The 16,254-nt window shown below is 57.4% G+C and overlaps 1 protein-coding gene across 1 annotated transcript; it reads left to right on the forward strand.

The window, feature by feature from the left end:
- Positions 1-59: 59 nt before the first annotated feature.
- DTXS1_3 (NRPS) lies at positions 60-15,566 on the forward strand (the record flags this gene model as incomplete). Its single annotated transcript, XM_083196126.1, has 1 exon — positions 60-15,566. The coding sequence occupies one exon, from the start codon at positions 60-62 to the stop codon at positions 15,564-15,566; it is 15,507 nt and encodes a 5,168-aa protein (XP_083049142.1).
- Positions 15,567-16,254: the final 688 nt, after the last annotated feature.

Raw genomic sequence — 16,254 nt, forward strand, 5'->3', positions numbered from 1 at the left:
TAGCCAGCTCACTCAGTGTTACCATCTCCAGACTTGTGGCGAGCTCAGACCAGCCGATCATGGATATCCCTCTGATCGCAGAGAGCGACCTCCAATCAATCTGGCAGTGGAATAGCACCGTGCCCAAAGCAAATGGGGGGTTCGCCCACGACCTGATCCATAAGCAGGCCGTGGCCAGGCCGAACGCACCTGCTGTGTGTGCCTGTGATGGAGAGCTCTCCTACAAGCAGTTGGATGAGCTATCCACGGGGTTGGCTGGCCGCCTTCTCCAACTGGGAGTCACAGGCAGTGGTGGTCTCATACCCCTGTGTTTTGAGAAGTCACTATGGACTTCCGTGGCAATGCTTGCGGTCCTGAAGACGGGAGCTGCCTTTGTCCTGCTGGACTCTTCTCTCCCGCATCAGAGGCTGCAGTCAATCGCCCAGCAGGTCGACAGTAATTTAATCCTATCTTCAACCTCGAATATGGATCTCAGCGCCTCCCTATGCAAGACTGTCGTTCAAGTCAGCGCCGATACAGCAGACTTCACCGACACCATCGAACTCCCAAGGCCTCTCTCTGGCCCAGAATCGACCACCATGTTCGCAGTCTTCACATCAGGAAGCACCGGTACGCCTAAGGGAGTCCTCCTGACACACGCAAACTTCAGCTGCGCCTTGGAGCATCAGTCAGAGGCTCTAGGACTCACCAATACTTCTAGAGTCTTTGACTTCGCCTCATACGCTTTCGATATGGCCGTCCACAACGCGTTTGCCGCCTTCATTACTGGCGGATGTCTCTGCGTTCCCTCCGAGCACGACCGCAAGAGCAACACGGCGGCCGTTATGAGGACTATGCGGACTACGGTTGCAGACTTGACACCCTCGGTAGCTCGTCTCCTAGACCCGGAGTCACTCCCTGATTTAAAGACGTTGATTATAGGGGGCGAGGCACTCTCCGTGGATGACGTGAACCGATGGTGGGGCAAAGTTCGGATCGTAAATATTTATGGTCCCGCCGAGACACACATCACCACTGTCAACGCTGATGCGCCTACCCCTGAGAAGAGCACTCTGCTGGGCAAAGGGTCCGGTCTTGTTACTTGGGTTGTTGATCCCCAGAACCGGAACCGCCTTATGCCGGTTGGGTCTGTCGGCGAGCTGGTCCTAGAGGGTCAACTGGTCGGCCAGGGCTATCTGAACGACCCGGAGAGGACGGCAGCCTCGTTTATCGAGGATCCGGCATGGCTTGTGCAAGGTGCGCCTGGCTATTCTGGACGACGCGGAAGACTCTATCTATCTGGTGATCTAGTGCGATATGAAGACGACGGAAGCCTGGTGTACGTTACCCGAAAGGATGTACAAGTCAAGATCCGCGGCCAAAGGGTTGAGCTCGGAGAGGTTGAGCATCGCGTCCAGGAGTGTATACCCGAGGTGTCGCAGGTGATCGCCGAGGTCATCAAACCGCAAGGAGAGAACTCGAGCCCAATGCTTGCCGTGTTCCTCCAGACTGGCAACAAGGCTGGACGAATCGAAGAGTCCACGACAGCCGAGATCTTCAGCATCACCGAGGATATTTGGCACAGGCTATCCGAGCGACTGCCGCGCTACATGGTCCCAGCCATCTTCTTTTCCATTCAACGGCTACCAAAGACGCCATCAGGGAAGACGAACCGGATACAACTACGCCAGATCGGCGGATCCTTCTCGGTTCAACAGCTGGCGGAGATGCGAACAGGCAGACGTGACCAGAAACGGCAGCCAACTTCTGAGCGGGAGAAGAAGCTGCAGTGGATAATTTCCCAGGTTCTCAACGTCGATGCTGGCGCCATCGGCTTAGACGACAACTTCTTCCAACTTGGCGGCGACTCTATCGGGGCCATGAAGCTGGTTGCCGAGGCCCGCAAGGCCAGGCTCTACCTCTCAGTGGCCGATGTCTTCCGTTATCCAACACTCTCACGTATGGTTCGTCAATGCAGTGACGAGGCGGCCGACCGAGCTTCGGCGAACATCCCTCCCTTTGGACTGCTAGGCAATGGCCTGGACATGGAAGCATTCCTCAAGGATGCGGCCAGCCAATGTCAACTGACATCTCCGACCGTAATCCGCGATGCATACCCATGCACGCCACTGCAAGAAGGACTATTCTCCCTGTCGATGAAGCGCCCGGGTGCCTATACGCTGCAGGCTACCCTGAAGTTGGCTCCTAGTATCGATATCAAGGCCTTCCGGAATGCCTGGGAGCAGGTTTTGCATTCATTGCCGGTCTTACGTACTAGGATCATTGAGCACCATGAGCTAGGCCTGCTTCAGGTGGTTGTTGACGACGAGGTTTGCTGGGTTGAGGCGTCCTGCCTCGATAGCTATCTCCTCGCGGATCGACAGCAGCCGCTGGATATAGGGTCGCCTCTTGGCCGCTATGCCTTGGTCAACGATATTTCAGACGGCCAAAAGTGGTTTGTGTGGACGATACACCATGCTCTGTACGATGGATGGTCTGAGCCCCTGATCATCAAGGCCGTTAACCAGGCATACCAGGGGGTTGATTTCCATAAGGGTACCCCATTTCCGGCATTCATCAAGCACATCCAAGACAAAGATACTAGTGCTATGATCGATTACTGGAAACAGAGCCTTGATGGTAACCAGGCGGTTCCTTTCCCCTCTATCCCGCCTACTATCGGCGAACCGGTAGCAGATAAGTCGGTCGAGGAGTCACTGCCGCGGCCCCTGAATCAGACTCGCGATGTCACCTCGTCTACAATCATCCGAGCCGCCTGGGCACTCGTCGCCGGTAGGGTATCCGGGGAAGACGATGTCATCTTCGGCGTCACCATCTCTGGACGGAATGCCCCCATCACCGGCATCGAAACGATAGTCGGCCCTACATTTGCTACGCTTCCCCTGCGGGTTAATTTATCGGCGGGTCAGAGCGTCGTAGACTACCTGAGTGCGGTGCAGCGTCAATCCGTCGAGATGATCCCCTTTGAGCAGATAGGCCTACATAACATCGCAAAGATCTCGCCGGATACACGCGGAGCCTGCGCCTTCCAAACCCTTCTAGTCATCCAGCCGCAGGACAGCGAAGCCGAGAACGTACTAGGCGACTGGCAGGATGGCAACCAGAGCCAGTGGTTCAATTCCTACGGCCTCACACTTGTGGTAAACATCAGCTCCACGGACATCGTAGTCCAGGCCACCTTTGACTCGAGAGTCATTGAGCCTTGGGCGGTGCGGAAGCTCTTGCAGCAGCTGGCACACGTCATGCACCAGCTGGACGACAACGCAAGTACCGGCAGATCAGTCCGGGACATCACGACGGTCACCCCGCAGGACCTCGAGCAGCTCTGGGCGTGGAACAAGACCGTACCATCGCCGGCTGATCGCTGCGTACATGAGCTGATCCAGGACCGGGTCAGGGAGCAGCCCCATGCTCCGGCTGTGAGCGCCTGGGACGGTGAACTTACCTATCAGGAGCTCGATCACCTATCTACAAATATGGCCGGGCGACTAGTTGAATTGGGCGTCAAGGCAGGGGACTTTGTGCCCCTATGCTTTGAGAAGTCTATGTGGGCGACCGTTGCGATGCTTGCCATGGTCAAAACTGCGGCTGCATTCGTACTGCTCGACCCGTCGCTCCCGCAACAGCGGCTCCAGTCAATCATTAAGCAGGTGGATGCCAAGTTGATTGTATCGTCTCCGCTGAACCAGGCGCTGAGTTCGCAATTATGCCATAACGTGGTAGTCATGAGCCCCGGGTTCATCACCGAGATACGCAACAGGGCCACGAACCCGCTCCCAAGCCCCTCCCTAGACTCTGTCATCTACGTGGTCTTTACCTCTGGGAGCACCGGAACACCAAAGGGGGCCGTCATTCACCACCGGAGCTCAGCCTCGGCGGTGCTGCATCAGGTCGAGGGCTTCGGGTACACTAAGGAGACGAGGCTCTACGACTTCTCGACTTATAGCTTCGATGGGTCTATTCTGAACGCCTTCACGGTGCTCGTCGCGGGTGGCTGCCTATGTGTACCTACAGACGACGGCCGCAAGAGCGCCCTGGCCGAGAGCATGGAGTCGCTCAAGGCCAATGCGGTGTTCCTCACCCCGTCGGTTGCCGAGCTGCTATCCCCCGAACAGGTCCCGCATATGCGGTCTATGATCCTGGGCGGCGAGGCTATACGTGTCAAGAACATCCAACCGTGGTGGGACTCGGAGGTGTGCAAGGTCTTCACCATCTACGGCCCGAGCGAGTGCACCCCAGTCAGCATGATTAACCCTAACCCTGCCACTCCTGAGAAGGCCCTCCGCCTGGGATGGGGCGCAGGGCAAGTCACCTGGATCGTGGACCCCGAGGATCACAATTCACTAGTCCCTATCGGCAGCGTAGGCGAGCTTCTCCTCGAAGGCCCGCTCGTCGGCCAGGGCTACTTGGACGAGCCCGACAAAACGGCAGCCGCCTTTATCAGAGACCCTGCTTGGCTACTAAAGGGGGTACCCGGCCGCCACCTAGGCCGGCATGGGAGGCTGTATAAGACGGGTGACTTGGCCCAGTTCAACAACGACGGCAGCATATCCTACATCAGCCGCAAAGACGACCAGGTCAAAATCCGCGGGCAGCGCATCGAGCTCGGCGAGGTAGAGCATTATGCTCAGCTCTGCTTCCCCGTCGCCACACAGATTGTGGCCGAGGTCATTATGCCACAAGGTAAGAATACAGCCCGGACCCTGGCTGTCTTTCTGCAGCTAGGTGAGGAAGAAATGACTGGCGTACACATCGAGGGCAGCCTCGAGTCCATCATTGTGATGCGAGCCCCTGAAGACGCTGTGGATAAGCTGTCACAGAGCCTGCCGGGCTACATGGTGCCAACGGCCTTCTTTGCGATGCGGCAGCTTCCCATGGGCACAACCGGGAAGATGGATAGGAAGAGGCTGCGCGAGCTTGGCTCATCCTTTTCCATGGAGAATCTAGCTCGAGTTCGCACCGCCACGGCGGGCCCGAAGCGGCAGCCGGCATCCGACGTAGAGAGGCAGATGCAGTCCATCTGGGCGCGGGTGCTGGGCATTACGCCGTCCATGATCGGCCTAGACGACAGCTTCTTCCGGCTGGGGGGCGACTCCATCACAGCCATGAAGCTCGTGGGCGAGGCGCGCAGAGCCGGGCTCCGACTTGCCGTTGCGGATGTCTTCCGCCATACACGGCTGCAAGAGTTGGCTCTGGCCTCGACGAGCAGCGATGTCGTCGACAGTATCATTCCCCGGGCTCGTTCTGAGCTCCCCGTGGAGCAGTCCTTTGCCCAGGCCCGCCTGTGGTTCCTCGAACAGTTGTATCCCGGACTGACCTGGTACCTCATGCCGTGCATCATGCGGCTCAGGGGCCCGCTCAACCTCGAGGCGCTGAACGCGGCCTTCCTAGCACTGGAGCGCCGCCACGAGACTCTCCGGACGACCTTCTCGACCCAGGACGGCGTCAATCTACAGCACGTCCGCCCTCCCCGATCCAGGAATGTGGCCGTGGTTGACAAGTCGTCGGCTGATCCAGCACACCTGGAGCAAATCCTCCACATGGATGAGACGACGCCATTCAACCTCTCCAGCGAGCCGGGATGGCGTGTCAAGGTATACCGGATCGGCAAGGATGAGCATATCCTGTCAATTTTGATGCATCATATCATCTCCGACGGATGGTCTATCGACCTGCTCCGCAAGGAGCTGGCTTCCTTCTACGCTTCCGCCTTAGCCGGGCAGGATCCGCTCTCGATTGCGGACCCATTACCGGTCCAGTATAGGGACTTCTCCGTCTGGCAGCGGGAGAAGAGCCAGGTGGACGAGCATGAGCGGCAGTTGGATCACTGGCTGACGGAGCTGAGGGCGAGTCAGCCGGCGGAGCTTCTATGCGACAAGCCCCGGCCAGCCACCTTGTCCGGGAAGGCCGGCGTGCGTCAGCTCCGGATAGAAGGGCCGCTATATATTCGCCTGCAGGAATTCTGCAAGGCCCGTGGTGTGACGCCGTATATCGTCCTGCTCGCTGCGTTCAAGGCCACGCACTACCGCCTGACGGGCGAGGGCGATGGCCTCATCGGCAGCCCCAACGCCAACCGTCACCGGTGGGAGATCAAAGATACCATCGGCTTCTTTGTTAACATGCAGTGCCTCCGCGTCAAGGTTGACGATGAGGCGGCGACGTTTGACGACGTCGTAAAGCATGCCCAGGCTGCTACCATCTCGTCCCTTGCCAACCAGGACGTGCCGTTCGAGCGCCTAGTCTCCAAGCTACGGAAGGAGAGGGATCTCTCGCGCCATCCCCTCATCCAGCTGGTCTTTGCCGTGCACTCCCAGCTAGAGCTTGGGCAGTTCTCCCTGGAGGGCTGCGACACCGAGTACATCGACCAGTCCATCACGACGAGGTTCGACGTCGAGTTCCACCTCTTCCCAGAGGAGGGGGCGCTCCGGGGAGAATTGATATTCTCCACGGACTTGTTCGAGCCCAGCACCATGGACACCTTGCTGTCCGTCTTCCACGCCATTACCGACCATGGCATCGCCGATCCCGCGACGCCGGTTGCCCTGCTGCCACTCCTGGCCGACTCTCGCAGCTCGATGGGTCTCGATACACAGCTGCAGGCTAGGACCTCAGCCTACCCCCGGGACTCGAGCATTGTGGACGTCTTCCGCCAGCAGGCGGCCATGTGCCCGAGCAAGATTGCTGTGAAGGACCCTTCATCGCACATGTCGTACGCGGAGCTGGACAGCCTGTCAGACAATGTTGCCCTGTGGCTAATCGGCCAGTCACTCGCTCCCGAAACCCTCATCGGGGTCTTCTCAAGCCGATCCTGCGAGACAATCGTCGCCATCCTAGGCATACTCAAGGCCAACCTGGCCTATCTACCGTTCGACCTCAAGATTCCCGGTGCTCGGATGGAAAGCATACTCTCGTCCATAGACGGCCGGAAGCTCGTCTTGGCGGGAAGCGACGTGCAGCGGCCGAGCCTGAAGGGCAGCCATGTGGAATTCGTCAGCATCGCCGCTGCCATTGATGGCGGCGCAAGCGACAGCCATGGCGCCGGAGCCCTGGAGGCATCCCGGCCTTCACCCACCAGTCTTGCGTATGTCATGTTCACATCGGGTTCGACGGGCCGACCCAAGGGCGTCATGGTGGAGCACCGCAGCATCATGCGCCTCGCCAGAGACCAGAGTATGATCGAGCATGATGCCGCTGGCACCATGGCCCACATGTCCAATATTGCCTTTGACGCGGCGACTTGGGAGATATACACCACCCTGCTCAACGGAGGGACCCTGGTGTGCATCGATCACCTCGTCATGCTGGACCCGACGGCTGCTTCCCGGGTCATCATCCAGGATAAGGTCCGCGCCCTCTTCATAACGCCTGCCCTCCTAAAGGAGTACCTGTCCAAGTGCCCAACTGCCATCGGTGCTCTTGATACTATCTACATCGGTGGAGACCGGCTGGATCCCCAGGATATGTTTGAAGCCCGAGGCCTCATGCAGGGTGGTAAAGTCATCAACGGCTACGGCCCAACAGAGAATACGACGTTCAGCACCTTTTACCGCGTGCCAGACGGCGATGAATGCGTCAACGGTGTCGCCATCGGCCAGGCCCTTACAAACTCCGGTGCATATGTCATGGACCTCCGGCAGCGCCTGGTCCCAGCTGGCGTTGTTGGGGAGCTTGTTGTGACTGGAGATGGGCTGGCAAGAGGCTACCTGGACCCTCGACAGGACGCTGGTCGGTTCATGGAGGTGAGCCTCGGCGGGAAGAAAATCAGAGCATATCGCACGGGCGACTTTGTGCGCTACAGGTCGTCGGATAGGCAGGTCGAGTACCTCAGGCGCATTGATGGCCAGGTCAAGATCCGAGGACAGCGCGTCGAACTCGGCGAGATTGAGCACACCTTGCGAGGCCATGCGTCAGTAGACGACGCTGTCGTCACCATGCAGAGGTCGGACGCCAATGACTCTCACGCCCAGCTCACTGGCTTCGTCACTCTCCGCGAGTCCGACATCCGAATGCAGGTCGAGCGTATAGAGCGAGAAACCGACGGCGACGACGAAAAGGAGCAGGTCAGGGTATGGGAGGAGTCGTTCGATACGGATATCTACGCCGGCTTCGATGATATCCAACCAGATCGTATCGGACGAGATTTTGTTGGCTGGACCTCCATGTACGACGGGGGTGATATCAATAAGGGGGAGATGAACGAGTGGCTCGACGATACTATCATGACAATGCTCAATGGTAGCAGTGCCGGCCATGTCCTCGAGCTTGGATCCGGCTCCGGGATGATTGTCTTCAACTTGATCAACAACGGGCTAGAAAGCTATGTCGGCCTAGACCCCTCCCAGAAGGCCGTTGAATTTGTCACCAGAGCGGCCAACTCGTTAGCCGCAGCTGCAAGCAGAGTCCGTATGTACAAGGGCACGGCAGCTGATGTCGGTCGGTTGCGTATGGACAGGCCCCTCTCGCCGGACCTGGTTGTCATCAACTCCGTCGCCCAGTACTTCCCAAGTCTGGAGTACCTCTCCAAGGTTGTTGAGGGCATCCTCCAGCTTGGGGCGAGGACCATCTTCTTTGGTGACATGCGCTCCTACGCTATGTACAGGGAGTTCCACGTCACCCGGTCGCTATACAGGGTTGGCAAGAATCCTAGCCGCGAGGAGGTGCGGCGGCAGATGGCCGAGATGGAGCAGATGGAGGTGGAATTCCTCGTCGACCCAGCCTTCTTCACAGGTCTAGCAAGCCGCCTACCTCACCTCATCGAGCACGTTGAGATCCTTCCCAAGAGGATGGAGGCCACCAATGAGCTCAGCTGCTATCGGTATGCTGCCGTGATACACGTCAAGAACGAGACGAGGGGTCTGGAGCAGCCAGTCCACGACGTTGGCCAGGACCAGTGGATCGATTTTTCAGAGAAACAGCTCAACTACCAGAACCTCGCCCAGATCCTGCAATCCTCCAGCTCGCCAACGGTTGCTGTGAGCAATATCCCCTATAGCAAGACCATCTTTGAGCGACACATCCTCGATATGCTCCATGAGGACCGGGGTCAGGATCGTGATACCGACTCGGGTAACTGGATGTCAGTTGCACGTGAGAAGGCGGACCAGTGCCCATCGCTCTCTGCGACCGATCTCGTCGGCTTGGCCAAGTCTACCGGATACCGGGTGGAGATCAGCTGGGCCCGCCAACACTCTCAGCGCGGTGGCCTGGACGCCGTCTTCCATCACCACGAACTACCCGCTGGCCAGAGGGCCATGTTCCGATTCCCCGTGGAGCCCCAGGGCCGCCCGTCCTACACCCTCAGCAGTCAGCCCCTGATTCAGCAGGTGAAGCGGAAAGTCCGGGAGCAGCTTCAGGAGAGGCTGCAGGCTCACCTGCCTTCGTATATGATCCCTCGGGCCGTCCATGTGCTGGATACTATGCCCGTCAACGAGAACGGCAAGGTAGACCGTCGCTCCCTCGCTGAGACTGTAAAGAGTCGGGTACCATCACGGACATCTGGCCAGCAGCCGACCACCAAGACCGAGAAGGAGCTCCAAGCCCTCTGGGTCCAGGTGCTCAACGTTGAACCCGCCGTGGTTGGGCTAGACGATAGCTTCTTCTCCGTCGGGGGAGACTCCCTCGCCGCTATGAGGCTTGTAGGAGAGGCTCACAAGATCGGGCTCAAGCTTGCAGTGGTAGACATATTCCGCCATCCTACCCTGCGTGGCATGGCCATCCGGGTAGCCTCGACGTCGATAACGGTGACCAAGAATATTCCAAAGACGGAGCTCGAGGGCCCCGTTGATCAGTCCTTTGCTCAGGGCCGCCTGTGGTTCCTGGAGCAGCTATATCCAGGCTTAACGTGGTACCTGGTACCATCCGCTATCCGGCTTTGGGGCCCTCTTAGACTAGACGCCCTCCAAGCGGCTATTCTGGCCCTGGAAAGACGTCACGATACTCTCCGGACAACGTTTGCCTCACGGGATGATCGTGATGTACAGCAGGTTCTCCCCTTCCAGGAGAAGGAGCTAAATATCATTGATGTCGCCGACGAGGAGTCTCTAGCTCGAGCGCTGGATAAGGTCCAGAAGACTCCATTCGACCTTAGGAGCCAGCCCGGCTGGAGGGTTACCGTCTTTAGGCTAGATGATGAGAACCACCTCCTGTCCATCATTATGCACCATATTATATCCGACGGGTGGTCTGTTGATATTCTGCGCAAGGAGTTGTCGATATTCTATGCCGCTGCGGTCAAAGACCAGAGCCAGGACCCCCTTTCCCAGGTCGAGCCTCTCCCTATCCAGTACCGGGACTTTTCCGTGTGGCAGAAAGACCAGGAGCAGATCGAAGAGCACCAGCGGCAGCTCACATACTGGGCGAAGCAGCTGGAGACGAGCCAGCCTGCCGAACTACTCTATGATAAGCCGAGACCTTCGACATTATCAGGCGGTGCGGCGACGGAGAGCCTCCGGATCGAGGGGTCACTATATAAGAAATTGCAGTCGTTCTGCAGCATGCATGGCGTGACGCCCTTCATCACGCTCCTATCCACCTTCCGGGCTACCCATTTCTTCCTCACGGGCTCGGCGGATGCAACAATGGGTACGGTTAACGCCAACCGTGACCGTTGGGAGGTCAAAGATATGATTGGATTCTTCGTCAACATGCAGTGTATACGCATCAAGGTTGAGGACGAATCGTTCGAGCAGCTTGTCCGCCAGGTCTACGCGACTACTATGGAGTCATTTGCGAACCAAGATGTCCCATTCGAGAAGATCGTCTCTCAGCTACAGAGGGATAGGGACCTATCCCGTCACCCGCTCGCTCAACTTGTCTTTGCATTTCATTCGCAGATGGATCTCGGCGACTTTACACTAGGGAACCTGAAAACCGAGACGGTCCAGGTCCCTCCAACCACGAGATTTGACGCAGAATTCCATTTCTTCCAAGAGCAGCAGGCCCTCCAGGGCGAGGTCCTCTACTCGACGGACCTCTTCGAGCCCGAGACGATCCGTAATATGCTCTCCGTCTTTCACAGCGTCCTTGAGGCGGGTCTAACCAGCCCGGTGACGGCTATCAAGTCGTTGCCCATCTTCTCGGATAAGGACTTTACGAGGCTTGATAACCTAGGACTTATCAAGGCCGACTGCGTGCCCTACCCGCGGAACTCTAGCATCGTCGACCTATTCCGCCAGCAGGCATCCCTATATCCTGGCAAGGTGGCTGTTAAGGATTCTACTTCTCAGCTCACCTACGCGCAACTAGACCACCAATCCGATATGCTCGCCCGGTGGTTATCTAGACGCGCTTTTGTCCCAGAGACGCTCGTTAGCGTCTTCTCCCCTCGATGCTGTGAGACAATCGTTGCGTTCCTGGGTATCTTGAAGGCCAACCTGGCCTACCTACCGTTCGACGTTAAGATCCCACAGGGACGGATGGACACTATTCTGTCCTCCATCGAGGGCCATAAGATTATTCTTGTCGGACCCGACGTCTATCCCCCAGCAATCCAGCGGGAGGATGTCGAGTTTGTGGCCATTGCAGAGGCACTTCAGGACCGAACCTTCGAGGACCGCGCATTGACGGGGCCATCCGCCACGAGCCTCGCCTATGTCATGTTCACCTCAGGGTCCACAGGAAAGCCAAAGGGGGTTATGATCGATCATCGTGGCCTGGTGCGACTAGTCAAGGGAAGTAACATGGCAAGTCACCTACCCGTGGCCCCAACAATGGCCCACATCACGAACCCGGCCTTTGACGTATCCGCCTGGGAAATCTACGGCGCCCTTCTCAACGGCGGTACATTGATCTGTATCAGCGCAATGATGGTGCTCGACTTCAGAGTCATCTCTGATACCTTCGCCAGGGAGGGCATGCAGACGGTAATCTTCACCCCGGCCCTACTAAAGCAGTATCTATCGGAATGCCCCAGCGCAATCGCTGCTCTGGACGCACTCTACGTTGCCGGCGATCGTGCCGATGCAAACGACCTGTTTATGGCACGAGGTCTGATGAATGGCCCCGTCGTCAATGCCTACGGGCCAACGGAGAACTCGGTCATCAGCACGCTGTACTCGCTGCAGGATGGGGAGAAATGTGTCAACGGGGTGCCGATTGGCCGAACCATAAGCAACTCGGGCGCCTATGTCATGGATAAGCAGCAGCGGCTTGTGCCTCTGGGCGTCATCGGTGAGTTGATAGTTACCGGAGACGGACTCGCGCGAGGATATACCGATCCAGAGCGTGACGTCGACCGATTCGTTACAATCGCAATCGGTGAGCGCAGTGTTCAGGCGTACCGGACGGGAGATTACGTTCGCTACCGCCCCACGGATGGGCAGATGGAGTTCCTGGGGAGAATCGACGGGCAGGTCAAAGTTCGTGGTCACCGGGTCGAGCTGGCTGAGATCGAGCTCTTCCTCCGCAGCCACGGCGCAGTGAATGATGCTGTTGTCGTCCTGCAGCAGGAAGAGTCGCGCGAGGCACAGCTTGCCGGCTTCATCACCATCAAGGACGCCGCGCTGGATGGTGCGGAGCCGGATGATGACGACGCCGCAGAGATGGTCCATGTCTGGGGAGAGCTATTCGACGCTGATACCTATAGCGCCATCTCAGACGTGCGGGCCGAGGCTATCGGGAGGGACTTTATTGGGTGGGTGTCTATGTATAACGGGAAGGAGATTGATAAGACGGAGATGAACGAATGGCTCGACGATACGATCTCGACCATGCTCAACGGTGGGGAGCCTCGTGACGTTCTAGAGCTGGGAACGGGGAGTGGCATGATCCTCTTCAACTTAACCAAGGGGCTGAACAGCTACACTGGTCTCGAGCCGTCAGCGAAGGCGGTGGACTTCACGGTCAAGACTGCCAGGTCCATCCCCTCGCTCCGAGACAACGTCCAGGTGTATGTGGGCACAGCAGAGAAGATCGACCGACTACCAGGTACTATCTCGCCAAACCTCGTCGTCGTCAACTCTGTGGCCCAATACTTCCCTAGTCAGGAGTACCTCCTCAAGGTCATCGAAGACGCTGTGCGGATAGAGAGCGTTGAGACGCTCTTCTTCGGCGATATCCGCTCCTACCCCCTCAGCAGGCAGTTCCAAGTAAGCAGCGCGGTATATACCTCCGGAGAAACCGCGACCAAGGATGAGATCCGCCGCGAAATGGAGAGAATCTCGAAAGCAGATACGGAGCTTCTGGTCGACCCTGCCTTCTTCACTGCGCTGGCAGCCAAACTACCTGACCGGGTAGACCATGTTGAAATCCTGCCCAAGAGAATGAAGGCTACCAACGAGCTCAGCTCTTTCCGCTACGCCGCTGTTATCCACTTGAAGCGTCCGGACTCGCCACGGCAAGAGGTTCACGGCGTTGAGGAGGGCGAATGGATCGACTTCAGAAGCTCCCAGCTGGATGGTGAATCGCTCTCACAGCTCTTGGGGTCCAGTTCAGATACGGCCATTGTAGCTGTCAGCAATATTCCCTACCGAAAGACGATTATCGAGCAACATATCCTCGACGCGCTCGACCACGGAGCGGAGAGCCACAACTGGATCTCAACCGCCCGGCGCCAGGCAGATAAGTGCCCTTCGCTATCTGCAGTTGACTTGGTGGAGATTGGTGAATCGCAAGGCTTCCGGGTGGAAGTAAGCTGGGCCCGACAGTATTCTCTACGTGGTGGCCTCGACGCCGTCTTTCATCGCCTCGAGCCCGCCCAGAGCCAGGAAAGGACAATGTTCCGTTTCCCGAGCGATCACCATAACCGCCCGGCACACAATTTCAGCAGCCGGCCGCTGCAGCTCCAGCTGAACCAGAAAGTCCAGAAGGACCTATACGAGAAGTTGCAGCAGCAGCTTCCAGCCTATATGATTCCCCAAGTCATTACGACGCTCGATAAGATGCCCATCAACACAAACGGCAAGGTCGACCGCCGGGCACTATCTGTCAGGGTTCAATCAAGGACTACGGCACGGTCATCGTCGATACAGCAGCCGAGAACCGACGCCGAGCGGGAGATGCAGAGAATCTGGGCCCACGTGCTCAACATCGACGCCAGCACCATCGGAGTCGAGGATAGCTTCTTCCACCTCGGCGGCAGCTCCATCTCTGCGATGAGAGTTGTCTCGGAGGCCCGCAAGGCCGGCCTAGAGCTTTCGGTTGCCGACGTCTTCCGTTACGACGTGCTCGAAGAGCTAACTAGGCAGTCCCTCAAGATAGTAGGGGACGCAGAGGAGGCAGACAAGACAGAAGGCTTTGTCCTTGTTGACCCCCTAAAGAAGGCCGCCCTCCTAGAGGAGATTGGCTCTCTTGACCTCGATGTCCGCACTGGCATTGAGGATATCCTGCCTCTGACAAGCTTCCAGGAGAAGATTATACTCGACGGCGAGAAAGTCGGGCAGCACGCGAACTATTTCTATATTGACCTCGGCAGCGATGTGAAGCTATCCCTGATGGAGGAGAGCTTCCGCATGATGCTCGACAAGTTCCCAATCCTCCGCTCATGCTTCCTCCGCCTTCAAGGTCAGCTATGGCGGGTTGTCTTTCGCCAGCTTAGTCTGCCGATCCACGTGAAGGATGTGCGTGATGATCTTGCACAGGCTTCGGACTCCTTCTGTTTCGCAGACGTGCAGACGCTCTCGTCGGATGGTATTCCGATATCTCTCACCCTGCTAAGGCACAGCACCCAGGGCGTGCGGCTGGTCCTTCGGCTATCGCATGCGCAGTATGACGGGATCTCCTTCCCCATCATCTTACAGTCACTCATGGATGGCTACCACGGCATTCAGACCCCCCCGGGTCCGGAATTCACCAAGCTGCTGATCCACGCGGCGCAGAAGCGCGACAAATCAATCGCGTACTGGACTGAAGTGCTCCGGGGCTCGAAACTCACAGTCCCAGAGGCGGTCCTCTACCCAGAGATCATACCTGGGTCATCCCCCGAGCGTATCTACGAGCAGGCCGAGATCGCTATACCTACGCTGCCTGGCAAGACGACAGCAGCGGCTCTGCTAAGTGCCGCGTGGGCTCTCCTGCTATCACGGATCACAGGCGAGGCCGACGTCGTCTTTGGCCACGTCGTCGCCGGTCGCAACACGGCCATGTCGGGCATCGCCGAGATGGTGGGAACATGTCTAAACATCATCCCACTACGGGCCTCCCTGGCCCCAAATAAGACCCCAAGGCAGCTACTGCTGTCCCTGCAGGAGCAGTTCGTCTCGTTTGGGGACGCCGACTCGCTGGGCTTCAAGGACATCATCGAGCACTGCACAGACTGGGCCGCCGGATCAACCTTTGGGTCAATGGTCCAGCACCAGAACATCGATGAGCACCCCGAGATCGAGTCGACAGAGACAATGGCACGGGTGCAATTTTTCGAGAACCATCAACTCGTGCCCCCGTCACTCTTCATGGTCTCGTATCCCCAAGAGGGCGGCCGCCTGCAGATCAAGCTGTTTGGCAACACCCACATCCTGACGAGAAGGATGGCGGGCTTGATGGTGGGGGGAATCTGCAGGATCGTCAGCAACATCGGGGATGATCTGGATGCCTCTCTGGGAGGCATCTTGGAAGGTGTTGACTTGGAGTAATAGGAGAGAGATCTAGGTCGATGGCCGCACGTGATTTATGGTATTACGGGAGAGGAAGAGGGTAACGCTTTTATTTTTTATTAGTTTGAGGTTCTTTCTTTAATATAGTAATAATAACCATGGAAGGTTACAACCTATGAACCACAATAAGGAATCCCGACCCGCAAGGTCTCGAGATTATTTTTCGCTATATATATGAGGCAGTCATCAATCGCATAGATGATCAATGCCATCATCTTTATTCTTTACTATCAATTGACGTATTTGCTGTCTATTTTGCACACATTGGCCTTGTTGCTCCGTGAGCCACGACCTTCGGGTCAATCCAGCCTCTGGCTGCGATCATGGCCTACGACGACTTGTCGCGTGCACCAGCAGCGCCGCCGCCGCCGCCGCGGTCTAGCGGTTGCATTGTAGACGCACTACGGGTCAGAGGCACGTATAAGCAGCTGAAATGAGGCTTATTAGGGTTTTAGGTAGGTCGCGGCCGGTAAGGTTAATAGCTCTACTAGTGCGCGAATTAGAATTGCTGCATATTGTTGCATGACATGTCAGATTGGCATCTGTTGCAACCAGATCAGATTGGTCATTGCGTTCAATTCATGCCTACACCGAGGCAGGTATCCTAGGCAAACCCCATTCCAATAGTACCCAAAACCAGCGTACTCCTTAATTGCGTGCCCCGTCG

This window comes from Amphichorda felina (assembly GCF_050947745.1).
Source record: "Amphichorda felina strain 45539 chromosome Unknown scaffold_6, whole genome shotgun sequence".
NCBI lineage: Eukaryota > Fungi > Ascomycota > Sordariomycetes > Hypocreales > Bionectriaceae > Amphichorda > Amphichorda felina.